Source organism: Octopus bimaculoides, chromosome 11 (genome assembly GCF_001194135.2).
Source record: "Octopus bimaculoides isolate UCB-OBI-ISO-001 chromosome 11, ASM119413v2, whole genome shotgun sequence".
Taxonomy (NCBI): domain Eukaryota; kingdom Metazoa; phylum Mollusca; class Cephalopoda; order Octopoda; family Octopodidae; genus Octopus; species Octopus bimaculoides.
In genome coordinates this window covers 51870129-51886280 of record NC_068991.1, presented here as the reverse complement: position 1 = coordinate 51886280, position 16152 = coordinate 51870129, and the positions used below count along the sequence as shown (strand labels likewise).

The window sequence follows — 16152 nt, the reverse complement described above, 5'->3', positions numbered from 1 at the left end:
GGACTGGCTTGTGCGGGTGGCACATAAAAGACACCATTTCGAGCGTGGCCGTTTTCGTGCGGGTGACACGTAAAAGCACCCACTACACTCTCTGAGTGGTTGGCGTTAGGAAGGGCATCCAGCTGTAGAAACTCTGCCAAATCGGACTGGAGCCTGGTGTTGCCATCCGGTTTCACCAGTCCTCAGTCAAATCGTCCAACCCATGCTAGCATGGAAAGCGGACGTGAAACGATGATGATGATGATGATGATATACATATACTCATACACGTACACATTCACACAGTTAGAAAGGAAAAAAAATGAAAGAATATATATAAAAATAAAAAAATTGAAAGAAGTTAAGACATATGGGAAGTTTGTGTAGGAACATTGTAAAAATGTGGATTCTAACTGTGAACTTGGGGGCCCAAAACTGTAATAGGTATTTTGTCACATGTGGACATGATCCAAAAAGTTCAGTTCATGAATTTAGACATGTAGTGGGGTCCAAGGAACTTTTCCAGATAAGCCATCTTTCCATATTACAATGACTGCACTTACCACTACCGTTGGTGTAAGGTTTACACTTTGCTAAGATCTTCTAGTAAATCCTATAGCTGAAAACTTGTTCTTTTAAGAACCATATATACGTAACTGGATAATTTGGTAGTTTTTCATTGATTCCAGTGTCTGAAGCTTAAGGTGTGATTGTTGAACCTTGCTTTGAAATTTCCCTCTATGAAACCCACATATCTCTTTGATGAAACTGTGTTATTAGCATTCATAGAATTTATTATGTTAATTTATTAACATATTGTCAATTTACACTTGCCTACAATTGTTTCCATATTCACTCTCATACAAATTACAAACTTATAAATTAAATTTGCATTTTGAAAATTGTGAGGTAAATATTTCTTCAGGGCAAAAAAATTGAGACAATGTATAAATGTCTTTGAATAAATGCCTTTGAATAAGGCCTTGAAATCAATGTTACCACCTGGGGACTATGTGTGACCCAGTGATAATAAAAAGACTCAAAGGAGGTCTGCAAGGAAATAACTTTACTCAACACTTTGCAACAGAATCAGTGGAGGCAAGGATGCCTCTCATTTACTTGACAATTTATGTACCACATTGCAGAAATCACAATGTAAGTATATCTCAAAATTTATAGAAAACAATAAGGAAACATTTACTTGAAACTTAAAATGTCCTAAATACCTAATGCAATGAAATCTCATATTGAAGGATGTAAAACTTGATATAAAGTGATACGGTCTATACACTTAATTGCTATCTTACTTTATTCGTATGTAATAAGGTGCAGGTTAAGAAGCTCACTTTCCAACCATGCATTCTCAGGTTCAGTCCCACTGTGTAGCACACGGGGCAAGTGTGCTTTACTATAGCTTCGAGCTGATCAAAGTCATGTGAGTGGATTTGGTAGACAGAAAGCTAAAAGAAGCCCATTTTGTGTGTGTGTGTGGGTGTGTGTGTGTGCGCGTGCACACTTGTATGTGTGTGTGCATGCATGCATGCATGTGTCTTTGTGTATGTGTTTGTCTTGCACCACAATTTGACAACCTGTGCTGGCTTGTTTGTATCCCCATAATATAGTGGTTTGACCAAAGGAACTGATAGAATACTAGGCTTAAAAAATAAGGACTGGGATCAATATGTTCGACTAAACCTTTTAGGATGGGTCCCCAGCATGACTGTAGTCAGAAAATGAAAAAAGATAGTATGCATACATGCATACATACATATGTACATACAGCATACATACACGTGTCACTAAAACCAGAAAAGAAAAAGCTAATTTGAAGACCATAAATCCAATCCATCACTGGAACTGTAAAAATCTGTAAAGCTTTTCAGAAGTTTATCATTTAAATATATATGAGCATGTCTAGATTTGCAACTACATAGGTGCAGCAGTGGCTGTGTAGCTTGCTTACCAACTACATGGTTCTGGGTTCAGTTCCACTGCGTGACACCTTGGGCCAACCAATGCCTTGTGAGTGGATTTGGTAGACAGAAACTGAAAGAAGCCTGTCGTATATATATATATATATATATATATATATAATTAATAATATCAGGATAATAAAAATTTTAGAAATTTTTACCAGTGGCATAGCATGTAGAAAAATTAGTCAATAGACTATATATTATTCATCTGAATACAGTGTACATTTAAACACATAAGAGGTATCCATCATAGGATACCTGGCACGCTAGAAGAAATAGCCAAAATCCCAAATCCATGGATTTTGGCTATTCTTTCTAGCGTGTCTGGTATCCTATAATGGATATCTCTTATGTGTTTAAATGTACACTGTATTCATATATATATATGTGTGTGTGTGTGTTTGTGTTTGTCCCCAACATCGTTTGACAACCGATACTGGTGTGTTTACGTCCTCGTAACTTAACAGTTTGACAAAAGAATCCGATAGAATAAGTATTAGGCTTACAAAGAATAAGTCCTCGGGTCAATTTGCTCGACTAAAGGCGGTGTTCCAGCATGGCCGCAGTCAAATGACTGAAACAAATAAAAGAATAAAAGAATATAAGCATGAGAATACATACATAAAACATAAATCTGCATACATACATACACACATACATACATACATATATGTGAAATTTGGTTACAGCTACTAATGGAAACCCTCTTCAGTCGTAGGCCTGCTAATTCAGTTGTCCTGGGTGCTAAACAACAGTAAACAACAATCATTACTTCACAACTTTCTCTTCTCTGTTTTTTTTTTGTTTTTTTTTTCTTGTTAACGTCTCACTTTAAAGAAAATAGTATTTTTGCGCACTTTGTGCATAAAATCAAACAACGCATTAGAAAAAGGTATTCATATATTTAATCCATGAATATGATCTAAATAAGGATAATTAAGTACTTCTTTATTTAGTAAACAAAACATAGTTATTATGATATTGTATTTAAAGTTTTAGCTTTCATGTTCATAAAGTGTAATTTTTTTCGACACACCTCGCTATATTTCACGACACATCAATGTATTGAGGTGCACAGTTCAGGAATCGGATTTATACTCTCTATTACTTTCTAAAGACATACACTTTAAACCGTTGGCATCGTGCGTTGTCACAGAAGATTATTATTGCTTTTAACATATACAATATAAATAGAAACATTATTGTTCCAAAATCTCTCAGCGAGAGATATACAGTAGCTTTACTTTAAAGTAATTTAAAGTAAAGCTTTACATATGCAATATCTTTCCTTTTTATTACTTCTGGCAGTTCATAATAACAGAATTTCCCAGTGTTAATTATAGATTGATCCAATGTTTGGATCCTGTGCTCATTTTAAGCTCTGCTAATATACCAATAGCAACTACAGCCAACATCTAATTATGGTTGTCTTCTGTAAATTCATTCATTAAAAATTTTTTCATGACATTTCTATACCTTTATCGCAACTTAATAGAGAGAAAAGGGTGACATTTATTTTGTGGAATCAAATAAAATCACATAGGGACATTCACGATATATCAATTATGTCATAATGGTTTTGTCTTTGGGGGAAATTAAATATATTCTTTCGAAAGAAAAGAAATAATAAGGAATTACGTCAAGCTCTCAAGGAGGCCTGTTCGCAGTTGATAGAAGTGCTAAAAATAGCAGGCAAATCTCTTGCATCTTAGTTCCTCTGCATTTAAAGGATAATGTGGTTGTAGATACATTATTTGCAGGGGAAAAAAAGACAGGATGATCACGATTGGAATGATGCATTCGATAAAATGTTTTGATTATGGTTAACCAGGGAAGAAATAACATAAATGCCAGTAATTTTTACGATAGTCAGTCCTCTATTCAAGTTTTCCATTTTCATACCTACATACTTCATAATCTATTTTTAATTCTAACAATCCGTCAGCTAGACTTTATTTTCATAACAATAACATTGATAAAGGTGTTTTTATTCCAGGTCATCAGCTGCTGACATCAAGTCTGTTAAATTTATAGAAATTGTAAGACTATATATAGCTGGTACAATAAATATGTTGGTGATTTGGAGAGAATATAATAAAAACTGAAGTTTATTAATATTAAAGAAACTTCAAGAAAAAAGACACAGTGGTTGGTGTTTTGATACGAAACTAACGTGAAGTGATACCGAGGCTATATAACAGCAGCAGTGAAACATAAATAATAATTTGCTCCAAAATGGATGCTAATAGTGGTGAGAAGTATCTTTATTTTAGTAAATGATGATCCCAAGGTCATCATCATCGACGACAGCTTCCTCAAAGGTGAGATCGTCTCGAGAATTCTGTCAGGAACGGCTTTGCTGTCCCCAGGACCGGACGGAAGCTGATTTCAGATGTGATAAATGTGGTACACTTCAATGTAAGGACTGTGAAAAAACCATACATCACAATTCTAAGTTTGTATGTCATGAAAGACAGCCATTGGCACCACCACCGTCGTCAAAGCTTTGCGCTAGTTCGTTTTGTGACAACAAGAACTATGCTGATGTCCGCTGTGAAGATTGTCAATTAAATTTGTGCTACCAGTGCAATGAAGCCTTGCATCGCTCTAATAGCAGACGGTGCTCCCATAGGCGACTTCGCTTCCGTGACTACGAGAAAAAAGCTCAGCAACCAACCTTAGTTTCATTAGTGCACCCAACTCCTAATACAAGTTCACTTCCTCAATGTTCAGATCAAAGCCAGCCAGCCACTCTGCTACTTCAAACAACGAGCAATAATAATAATAGCACCATTTCTAACACGGCAAGTGCAGCCACAGTGTTTACTTGTAATCCAATTATTAAACCTTTATCTCCGATCGGTGACAATGATGATTCCCTAACTTATGTGACTCTGCCACAAGAGCTTGCACAAACTCTGCCCGAAACAGAAATGTCCTTCTCTAGTGCCCATTCTGATTCTAGTATACAAAGTATTCCTGATGTGTGTATCAACGAAAAAGATATGGCGACAACCTCGAAGGAAGTTGACAAAAAACTACCCCAACCGGGCTCCACTGCTCAAAACAAAAACAAAGTGTCTTACGATGAATGTGTTTGCTTCAAACTTGTTGACGAAGAAGAAAAACTGCTCGTAAGTTCGTTGTCAATATTATTAATACCACTGTCAGCATTATTAATTAATTGATTTTTTAACTAATTAATTAATTTATTATTATTATTATTTGAGTTCAAATTTGTCCGAAATTATTTTTGCCTCTCATCCCTCCGAGGTCGATGAAATATAGTGCCAGTCGAACACTGAGATCGATGGTTTAACTAATCCCCACCCCTGAAAATAACTGATCTTGTTCCTAAATTAGAAATCATCATCATTATTATTATTACGTTCTCAGTTCAAATTTGGTTAGTATCAACTTTATTTTCCAGGGTTGATAAATAGATACTCATCGAATACCGAGGTTAATTTAATTTCTTCTTCAAAATTTCTGGGTAGAGAATGTCAGGCAAAATGTATTTTGTTAGGTTTCCAGTTCAATTCCTATGGGGGGATCGGGCAAATAGTCTAGAACTGGGGTTGAGTTACTTCTCCAAAATATGTGGCCTTGTGCCATTTTTCGCTATTATTTACAGTCATTAATTTTAATAAAAGTTGCTGACACTAATTTTTGTTTAGGAAACGATATAATTAATGAAGTCAGCGGGGTCCTGCATTACTGGTACTAATTGACTATGGTGTGGCTATGAAAGAAAAGCTCGTCCTATTTTTATTGTTTATATCATTGTCTTTATTACCAACCAATGACTATTACTTTCAGTGTGATTAATCACATATGATCGTTAAAAACAAAATATTGACTATTTTTCACAACACCACATATTGCTTTCTTTGAATCTCTTTTTTTTACTCATCGATTTACTGATATTTATTTTTGTTTATCTGATATGTTCTATGATAACAGCTCTTCTTCCTCTCGCCTTTCCTTACTCTATATCTACATAGTAAACAAAGCTTCCAATATAAAATGGACTTTTCGATTAGTTTCTTCGATGTTTTTTTCCCCTCAGTGTGTAATATTTTAACAAACTAAGTGATATTTCTGTATTAGGGCTCCCTTATCGAACGCTTATGTTTTCTTAAAATATTTATTTTATTTTACCCTACTGCACTCTTTCAACCGTCTCAGAATATCTAACATTATTTTTATACTGTTTATTCTCAGGTGACCCAAATAAGATTTTCTCGCTCCTAATTGTTCCAATTTAACAAGTGTTTACAGAATTAATTTATGTCTCTCCTTTTTGCCTGTCTATCGACATCATTGGTATTTGTCTCCACATTTCTTTGAGGGAAGGCTTTTCTGTTAAATGCCCTGGTTTCCTCGGAGTTGAGCCACACTTCAAAGCCATATTTCCATTCAAATGGTAAATATTATAAACAAACATAAATATCAACAACCCGAGTAAAATTCTTTTCTTTCTTCTGTCTTTTTCTACCTAATATTTTCTTTTGTTTTCCGTCTTTTTTCTCTCGTACTTATTTTCTTGTTAAATTGCTTTTTCTCTTTCCCTTTCTTTTACTCTGTTTTTATTTCGCTCTTTTTCTTTTGTATATTTCTTGCTTTGTTTATACTTTTCATTCACTCCTTTATTATTTATTTTTGTTTTTTTCACTTTCTTCGATTCTTCCTTCCTTCATTCCCTCCAGTACCCCTCTCCCTCCCTTCATCCCCCTACCGTCATTCTTTCTATCTTTCCTTCCTGTCTTTGTTCCCTCTTCCTTCCTCTGTCCCTCTTCGTTTCCCCCCCGTTTCCTCTTTTCAATCCACCCTCCCCCTTCACAACCTTTTTTTTTTCCTTAGCTTCAAAGTTATTCCAGAGATATCATCTTGCTGTGTGTGTGCGCATATGAATGATAAATTGAAAACCTTAAAAAATTCAAATTCCCATTGACAGTAGATCATTGGAGAAAACCTGTCAACCAATTCCTAAACCAGTGACTCCAGCCAGAGAGAATTTTGGGAAATACTCATAATCTACCACTGATATGAGCCACCAACCTCTGCTGAAGTTAGTGCTGTAACAAAAACGCTGAACATTCGAAAATCTGGATCGTACAACAGTCTAGCTGAGATCTTGAAAGAGCAACGGCTATCTATACACAAGAGTACTTCATCACTACGTTATGATAGCATGGAACCAAGAGAAACATAAATCAATGTTGAAACGACTAACATTGTCACTACATAAACAAAAGAGACAAATCTGTTTCCTCCAAGTTAGCTAAGAACAGATTAGAAAAACTGCTTTAATATTAGAAAATATCACACGTAAGTCACTGTGTGGTATCTGCTGTAGCTGATCCACAGTCAAGGCAGCTTTGAGAAAAATGCAAGCAATAACATCCAGTTCTGTTCGTTGCATTTGTGGATCTGTAAAAGGCTTTTAAAATTGTAAATAGAAAAATTGTATGAAATGTTCTCAGTCAGATTGCCTCTGACAGTTTAACAGTTATGAGGTAGAAATCAGTTCCAGGCTTGGCTACATGCTGGCTCCTGGACTGTTTAATGCAGGGGTCACCAAAGGGGGTCTTAGGGACCCCCTAGGGGTCAGCGAGGAATTACAGGGGGTCAATCATAGCCAAGGGGTTGAAGTGGCGGGGTCGGCATGCAAAAGACCAGCTCACCCAGATGAACTGCCTGAAATACTTAGCGCCATGCTCACCCCTCATATTGATGTTGTCAATTTCAATAAAAGATATTCCAGCAAATATGATGCGTTTTTCACATTTTCTAACTGTGAAAACAATTTCACAAAAATTGAAAGTTTAATATTGTATACTTGTACACGTAGTTTTAAATGTAATAAGTGTGTCATCTTCAATAGAATTTCTTAATTTGTCGTACATGTATATTTTAGCTAACATTTTAATTGCCAGCATCAGTACCCAGTACACATTTAATATATAGTACGGTAGGGTAGGGTATTATGATATTCTAAATGAGGAGGGTGGTCGATGTGGAAGAAGTGACTAAAGGGGGTCAATGGTCGAAAAAGTTAGATGACAATTGACTTAATGTATTCATTTATGTGACGATGCTGCCATTACTCAAAATAGGAAAAAAAGGATGGGAAGACGTTATTAACTTCTGATTCAACAGGAACTTTAAACAGCAGAAAGCTGCAGATCACCAAGCTCAGCTCTGAACAGATTATTGAACTATAGTATGCTGTGCTTTTATAGCTCTAGCAGCCATAACTTATGAAAGAGTGTCAATGACATGCTGTACCGTCCTCCTGTCCTACTCTCTTTGGTACGACAACATTAATAAACTACAGTCTCCCACTGTACATATCTTGGCATCATCATTTTGAATGACTGTTCATTGGTTCATTCAAATGTACGGTGAAAAATATTGGGTGAGGAGATTCAGAACCACCTTTAACAGGTCATTGCACCTTTTGAAAGGCTTAAAAGAAAGGATTGAAAGAAACAATTATCTTAGCCACCATACCAAAATCTCCGTCTACTGAGCAACCTGTATATTTCCAATTTTTCTTATATGTGTGCAAGACCTGGACCACATACAACCAACACATTATTAAGGCAGCCTTATTTATCCAGTGTTTCCAGATTCTTTCAGTGTCAGCTGGCAAGATAGGATTACATACACAGAAATATTCCTTCAAACTAACACTGGCAATATTGAATCCACACTAAATAGTTTGCACGTCTGACGCATGCCTCATCTATAGTGATTCAGAAAGCTGATGTCTTAGGATTTCCAGGTTGTTTTAAGCACATCCAGATGATTTGAAACTTCATTCAGCATTCTAAGAAAGGTAAAAAAAAAAAAGAGCCTTTCATGTTATTTAGTTTGACCTGCAAAATGCATATGATTAATGTTCCATAAACGAATGAGAAAGAATTGGCCTCTTTGCTTCTCACTGGTGGGTGCTAGTGGCTTGTAAAATGCACTGGTGCCACATAAAAGGCATCTGGTACACTCTATAAAGTGACTGGCATTAGGAAGGGCATCCAGCTGTAGAAACCAAGCCAAAACAGACAATGGAGCCTGGTGCAGTTCCCAACTTTTCCAGGTCTTGTCAAACTGTCCAACCCATGCCAGCATGGAAAACAGACATTAAATGATGATTATAGTTTTACATCTTAGTTCAGTATTAATAGGAATTCATGACCAACTGGCAGACACTAGAAATAAGCATCATGATGGAGCATACTATTTCTCAAGTCTTCTTTGTGATGGTCTTGGAATTCCTATTGAGATGTACTGGAAGCTGTTTAGAAGGAACAAAGACCACAGTACTCCTAGTGCAGCCATCAGTATGAGGGGTGGTAAACAAGGGCAAAACTGAAATCTTTGTTAATCCAGCTGGATTAGCTATTCCAGTGACACCAAAACCCCACAAAGCTGCAATTTGCATGTAATGCAGGATCAGATAAAAAACTTTCTGCATTGAAATTAAAGCTGATTGCAACAGTCCAGAAGCAAGCAATTTAGGTGTTTCCGTGTGGGTAGTAACCTCTCTGAAGCCCCTGGTATTTCTGTAACAGTGTTGACACAGGGTTCAATGCCAAGATGGTGAACAATATTACAGACACGCTCTCACTCTGGAATATTCCCATTGATAACCCACATCTATTTACCTACATTCCAGCATCTTCATAATATTTTCAGACCCATCTTTTGTCACGCCAATGGTGATGGGACCTCCCCTTAGAACTAATTAGATAGCAAAGCGAGCAGAGAGGCTTTGTTATTGTCTGGAAAGTTTGATTAATAACAACTTATACTTGTCATGGTGGCTATCTAACATTTACATGATTACATGATCAGTAGGGCACATGTACAATTTCTAGCATTCAAGATAGGCCCCTACCAGGCAGTGGCTCTTGTGGCTTTTGATCTTGACTGATTGGATGTGTGAACATGTACATGTTTTATCTTGGTGTAAATGGTGGGATACAGCAAATATTCTGCTCAATACCACAGATTTGCTTGTCACTTGCTTGACCTTAACCAGTTGAGCATGTCTTTTAGTGGCTGACGATATGTACAATTCTGTTTTAGGATGAATGAAACACCCATGTTTCATTCATCCTAAAACAACCCTTATTGAGGGACCTTTTGAGTGGGATGGGCTAGTCAACCTGAAGAAAATACTAACTGGGTTCCACCTGCAAGGTCAGGTGCTGTTTTTTTCACTATGAGGTTACTATGTTGCACACATATGGTTGTGATGCATGTGCTTGTACCCTTATCAGATGAGTAGCAGCAGAAATATCTTTGTCATAGATGTTTACACCATAAAAGAGAGTGTCAGTTTTCACCACGGTATAGAGGTAAAGTGTTATAGCCTCTTCATTCAAGATTATTTTTATGAACAAGTGTATGTTAATATTAATTTTCAGCAGAGAGAGTTTTAAACATAGATGACTTGTAAATAATTTCAATAGAAATAGTGAATAGCTATTCTGCTCTACTTCTGTTCAGTAATTTTTGAAAAATGAAATTAGATTTTATGATTTGTATTCAAAACAATTTATGATGTAGCGTTTTCTTAAATAGCTGCTCAATTTGGGGAAAACAAGAAAAGACAACAAGAGCTTCAACAACAACAGCATATAAGTACATGCGAGTAAGAGTCTGTCATTAAGTTCTACATACATTCTACTGATGTAATATTTAGACACATTGTCAACATAGTTTTCAGAAACATAATGGCCAAAATAAGAATGAGACGACATTAAAAGCTGAAAGAATTGTTACCTCTGGTAACTAACAGGATTCTCTTATGAAGTGAAGTCTTAATTATCTGATGTCTGTACACAAAAGTTTAATGCTGCTTAATAATGAACCATAGCCTTTGAATAAAAAAGCTGTGTGAATTCTGGAAACAAATGAGCTTAGCATGGTCTGCTGGATATGTGTGTTTGGTGTGCATGAATGATAGAGCAAAAATGGGTGTAAGAAGTAATTAACAATTAATAACACAAAATTTAGGGGGGGGGGATACAATGGAGCATTGCTCTCATATCTGGGACGATGGTGCTACTGCTGCTCACATAGACATCCTTGACTTGCATCTCGAAAAGGGCCACCTAATTGATTAATAATAAAGTCACTCACAAACACACTCCAACCTCAGGTCTGCAGGTACCAAGTTTCCTCTCTTTACCTTTTTTTACTGTTAACATAATGGTCTCTGCTCCTGTGTCCATGTCACCTGTGTCCTACTTGTCTCTCCTCCTCCCATCACTCGTGTGATGCCCTCCCTTCCCCCAGGTTCCACACTAATCCCTAAGCATGGTCTGGTCCTTCCTTCCCAGGGTGTCGGTTCTCTGGAATTTCCTCTCTGCTTGTCATATTTTGCCTGCAGCTGTTGACTTCCAATGGTTTAAGTAAAACAGTAACGGCATCAATCTCACTGGTCTAGGAGACTCTGGGAGTTGTGCCTTCCTTCAGAACCGGCAAATGAAAAAAAAAAGCTAGTTTGGGTGTGTTTTGCATATAGGACAGTTAAATAAAAGAAGTGCTGCCAAGTAATTTAAATGGAAGAAACCTCCAGAAGAAGAAGATCAAGACATGAGAAGAAGTGAAAAAAGCTCATCTCTAGTGATTGAGTCCCTCAAAAGAGATGACAAAACCTTCACAAGTAGCGTGAATGTGTGTTGAGAAAACTTGACCGATCAACTGAATTTTAGAATAATAACAGACATAATGATTATATTAATGTTATATAACAATAAAATTTAGTATTGTTTACATTAATTAAATTAAAATATTAGTACAGATTTAATATAAAGAATATATGTGTGTGTGTGTGTGTGTGTGTGTGTATATGAGACTGTCTATGTCAGTGTGTCTCACATTTTTAACTAATCACCCCTTTTCTTCTGTGAACACTTTTTAAATGTTGCTCATTGTTATGATTCAGTGCCCCCTCCCCTTCCCCTCATTTTTAGTGTACTTTCACATAATATCAGACCAGAGTAATTTAGTTCTGGGCACTACAAGTTTGACATGGGTGACTCATTTCCATATCACCCCACCCCTACTATAAGTGAGTATTTGATGCACCACCACTTGACTTTTAGTTATGCCCCCCACCCCACCAACCATTAGCTTGTAGATCTGGTCAATCTCTAATACATGGATTCCAGGTGAAAGTTATTTATTTTCTGATTTAATATATTTTCAACACACACACCAGAATGTTATTTTGTTGCATGTATGGAAATACCCACGAATACTGACAGTGTATTTTTAAATATTTTAGTTATTTATAGTTTACATGCAAAGGTTGTATATATTCAGTTTTGTTTATTTGCATATTAACCTTCAAAGTCTTATTGTTGTCATTGTCATTGCTATTCTGATTGTTGTTAACAAGCAGTTTATTGTAATATTGCATTTAAAATTTTATCAGGTTGATATTTAATTAGGAGACAAAGACTAACCACCTAGATGTATCTATTGCCCCTTTGTCCCCAATACCCTTATAAAATATTCCACTAAAGAGTCTATGCTATAAATAATTTGCTTCACAATAGGTGCACTTCTGGAAAACAGGTGGTTTTAAAAATATTAAATAACACTAAATAAAGGTATGATGCAACCAGATAGCAGCCTAGTCAGAAGTATTTATTTTAGCTATTCAACATTTAGCTATTCAACGTGTTACTTAACAGTTAAGGATTATGTATTGAGTTTGCATTCTCTGTAGATGTTCCAACTTAGAAAGGTGCCATTGAATATATAGCCCTTTCCCTAACCTTTCCATGTGCTTAATTCTTCAAAAATGCACTGTGTATTTATTTTGATGGGAGTGGTTTAGTAAAATAGCTATTTCATTATTAAGCTGGTGTTTCGAAGTATAAAAGTTTCTTACATAAAATGACTTTGAAAGTTTAAGTCAGAAGACTTGAAAATTAGCAGATTTAAACTGGTATCAAAAAGGTTAAGGTACTTTTGAGATTTAAAAAAAAAATCAAGAAACAAGTAGCCTATGAATTTATGGAAGATTTTGGAAAAATCTGTCAAGAGGATCATATTTATTCATTTTAAACCATTTCAAATTATTTACTTTTAATCTTTCAAAGTCTTTAGGCAGTGTGCTGGCAGAAATTTTTGTGTTCTGGGCAAAATGCTTAACAGCATTTCATCCATCTTTACATTCTGTGTTTGAATGCTGAAGGGGTCAATTTTGCCTTTCATCCTTTTGGGATCGATAAAGTAAGTATTGGTTGAACATTGAAGTTGATGCAGTCAACTCTGAAACTGCTGGTTTTTTGCCAAAATTTGCAGCTAATATTTAAACATTAAACATCCTTGGGCAGCAAGCTGACAGAATCATGAATATGCTGGGAAAAGTACTTAGCAGAATTTCGTCCATCTTTATGTTCAAATTCTAATGAGATTGACTTTGCTTTTCATCCTTTTGGGATTGATAAAATAAGTACCAGTCGAGCACTGGGGTCAATGTTGGCCTTATATCAAAATTTGAAATCAATATTTCAAAGCTTCTCTATATAATTCAAATGCCTCCCTGCTTTTGCAAATCTTAGTCACTATTTAAACTACAGGTAAACTGGCTTAATATTAGTCTTTAATTTTTACTAGGTGTACATCTCACATTTATATATCCTATTTGGTGTTATGGAACTTTAATATGACCATACTCCATCTTTGTATTTAAAAGTAAGTGGTTTCATCAGCTTTCAGAATTATTTATCTATCAGGAGTTCTGATAATGTAACAATAGATTGGCTTATGGTGAACCAAATAATGCCATTTGGAAAAGACATAACTGTCACAAAATCTCATCATCTGTTCTTTGAAAACACAAGGCAGGGGTCTTAGTCCATAGAACCCAGTATTCACTATAGAATCATAATTTTGGATTTTTTCTTTTTTGTCATTAAAAATAACGTAGAATTAACTTATTTTCATCATCCTTATTTTTATTACATATTTTTTTATTCATTATATATATTTTTATTTACCATTTATCTTTTTCAGATTGAAAGTGAGGAAGATCTACTTAAGAGACTTGGATGTAACGTAAACTGTCTTGTGAAAGTTATTTCTATATTTGGCAACACTGGTGATGGCAAATCTCATACACTCAACCACACTTTTTTCCATGGTAAAGAGGTGTTTCCAACTTCAACATCTCAGGACTCCTGCACCATAGGAGTTTGGGCAGCTTATGATCCAATAAACAAAGCAGTAATCATAGACACTGAAGGTATGTTGGGTGTGACAAAAAACCAAAACCAAAGAACACGCCTTCTACTCAAAGTCCTTGCTGTCTCTGACATTGTTATCTACAGAACACGTGCTGAGCGCCTGCACAATGATCTCTTTTACTTTCTCGGTGACGCTTCTAATGCATATGGGAAACATTTTGCAGAAGAGCTGAAAGCAGCGAATAAACGGTGCAATTTGAACCTCTCCCTCTCTACTATGGGACCAAGTGTAATCATCTTTCATGAAACCATGCATACCAAAGTTTTACGGACAGGTAAACATAGTCTTTTCTAAATTTGACTGGATTCTTAAAATAATAATTATAATAAAAATAAAGATCAGTGACCAGTTGTCACTTTGAAAACAATGTATTTCGAACGGGAATTTGGCAGTGCCACCTCTAGCCGAACAATTATTCTGTGCTGATGAAAGGAAATAACCTGGAAATCGCGATACTCAGATATTGTTATGAGCTGAGTTGGGGTGCTAGATTCCCTCGTTCAAAAATATAAGGACACAGATCGTGTTGTATAGCCAGCTGGAGATGATGTTTACTGGGGTTAAATTACAGCAACATTCTTCCTAAATCAGGACTGCCATGTTATGTTGGCAAACAATCTTGACTTGAAAAATGTATGTTTTATTGGTTGCTTAAATAGCAAAAGATTTTTTCTTACAAGTATACGTACAAAAAAAAAAAATACACAAAAGAGGGGAAAAAAGATATATATATATATAAAAATACAAAAGCATGTGCGAAGTAGAAGAAGAACAACATCTTTATATATCTTAATTTATTATTTGAAAATCAAGTATATTTTGAATGCATTTTATATGTATGGTTCAAGTAGTTATGTGACATAATCATTATGTAATACTAGCAAGGTGGCGAACTGGCAGAGTCGTTAGCATGCTGGGTGAAATGCTTAGTGGTATTTTGTCTGTCTTTATATTCTGAGTTCCAATTCCACCAAGGTCAACTTTGCCTTTTCATCCTTTTGGGGTCAATGGAAAGAGTACCAGTCAAACACCAGGGTCAATGTAATCGACTAGTCCCCTTCCCCAAAAATTTTCAAGAGACATTAGATAAAAGATTGGAGAAGGGGAGGCAAAAAGTGAGATATATATATAGTTGGAAAATGGAGAGATAATACCAGATGTGAAAATAACACATACAGCAGTAGTAGTAGGAATTATTAGTAATAGTAATATTAATAATAATAATGGTATGAATATCAATAATATTAATAGTAGTATTTCTCCTAGTTGCAATTATAGAGTTAAATCCCACTGTCAATTATTAGGCTGATGTCTAACCCAAAACGTAATCTATAAGTGTACAATCACAACTGTAGCTGGTAACTTTGTATATATAGGATGTTCAATGAATATGAAAAAACGTATTAGTAACCATTTTTCATCTTTTAGGCTCGAACATAAGGCCTATTGTATGTCCTTATCTAGCAAGATTTGGGAACTGAAGGAAAGTGGAATTGAATTTAGTCTTAAATGGGATATTATAAGGAAAGCGCAGCCTTTTAGAAATAGTCGATATGGGTGTGAGATGTGCTCTATGGCAGAGGCCCTGGATTTAGGCCTCACTTGGCTTGCCAGGTCTTCTCACGCACAGCATATTTCCAAAGGTCTCGGTCAGAAGTCATCGCCTTGGTGAGGCCCAATGTTCGGAGGTCGTGCCTCACCACCTCATCCCAAGTCTTCCTGGGCCTACCTCTTCCACAGGTTCCCTCAACTGCTTGGGAGTGGCACTTTTTCACACAGCTATCGTCATCCATTCTCACCACATGACCATACCAGCGCAATAGTCTCTCTTGCACACCACAACTGATACTTCTTAGGTTCAACTTTTCTCTCAAGGTACTTACGCTCTGTCTAGTATGCACACTGACATTACACATCCATC

At 35.9% G+C, this 16152-nt stretch overlaps 1 protein-coding gene across 1 annotated transcript in view; it reads left to right on the top strand.

Annotated features, from left to right (window-relative positions):
* Positions 1-4051: 4051 nt before the first annotated feature.
* LOC106879851 (zinc finger FYVE domain-containing protein 1) overlaps positions 4052-16152 on the top strand; it is a 28819-nt gene continuing 16718 nt past the window's right edge. Inside the window, exons 1-2 of the mRNA XM_014929567.2 lie at positions 4052-5089; positions 14001-14505. Coding sequence (XP_014785053.1) covers positions 4232-5089; positions 14001-14505 — 1363 coding nt within the window. The 5' untranslated portion in view covers positions 4052-4231. The remainder of the gene's footprint in view (positions 5090-14000; positions 14506-16152) is intronic.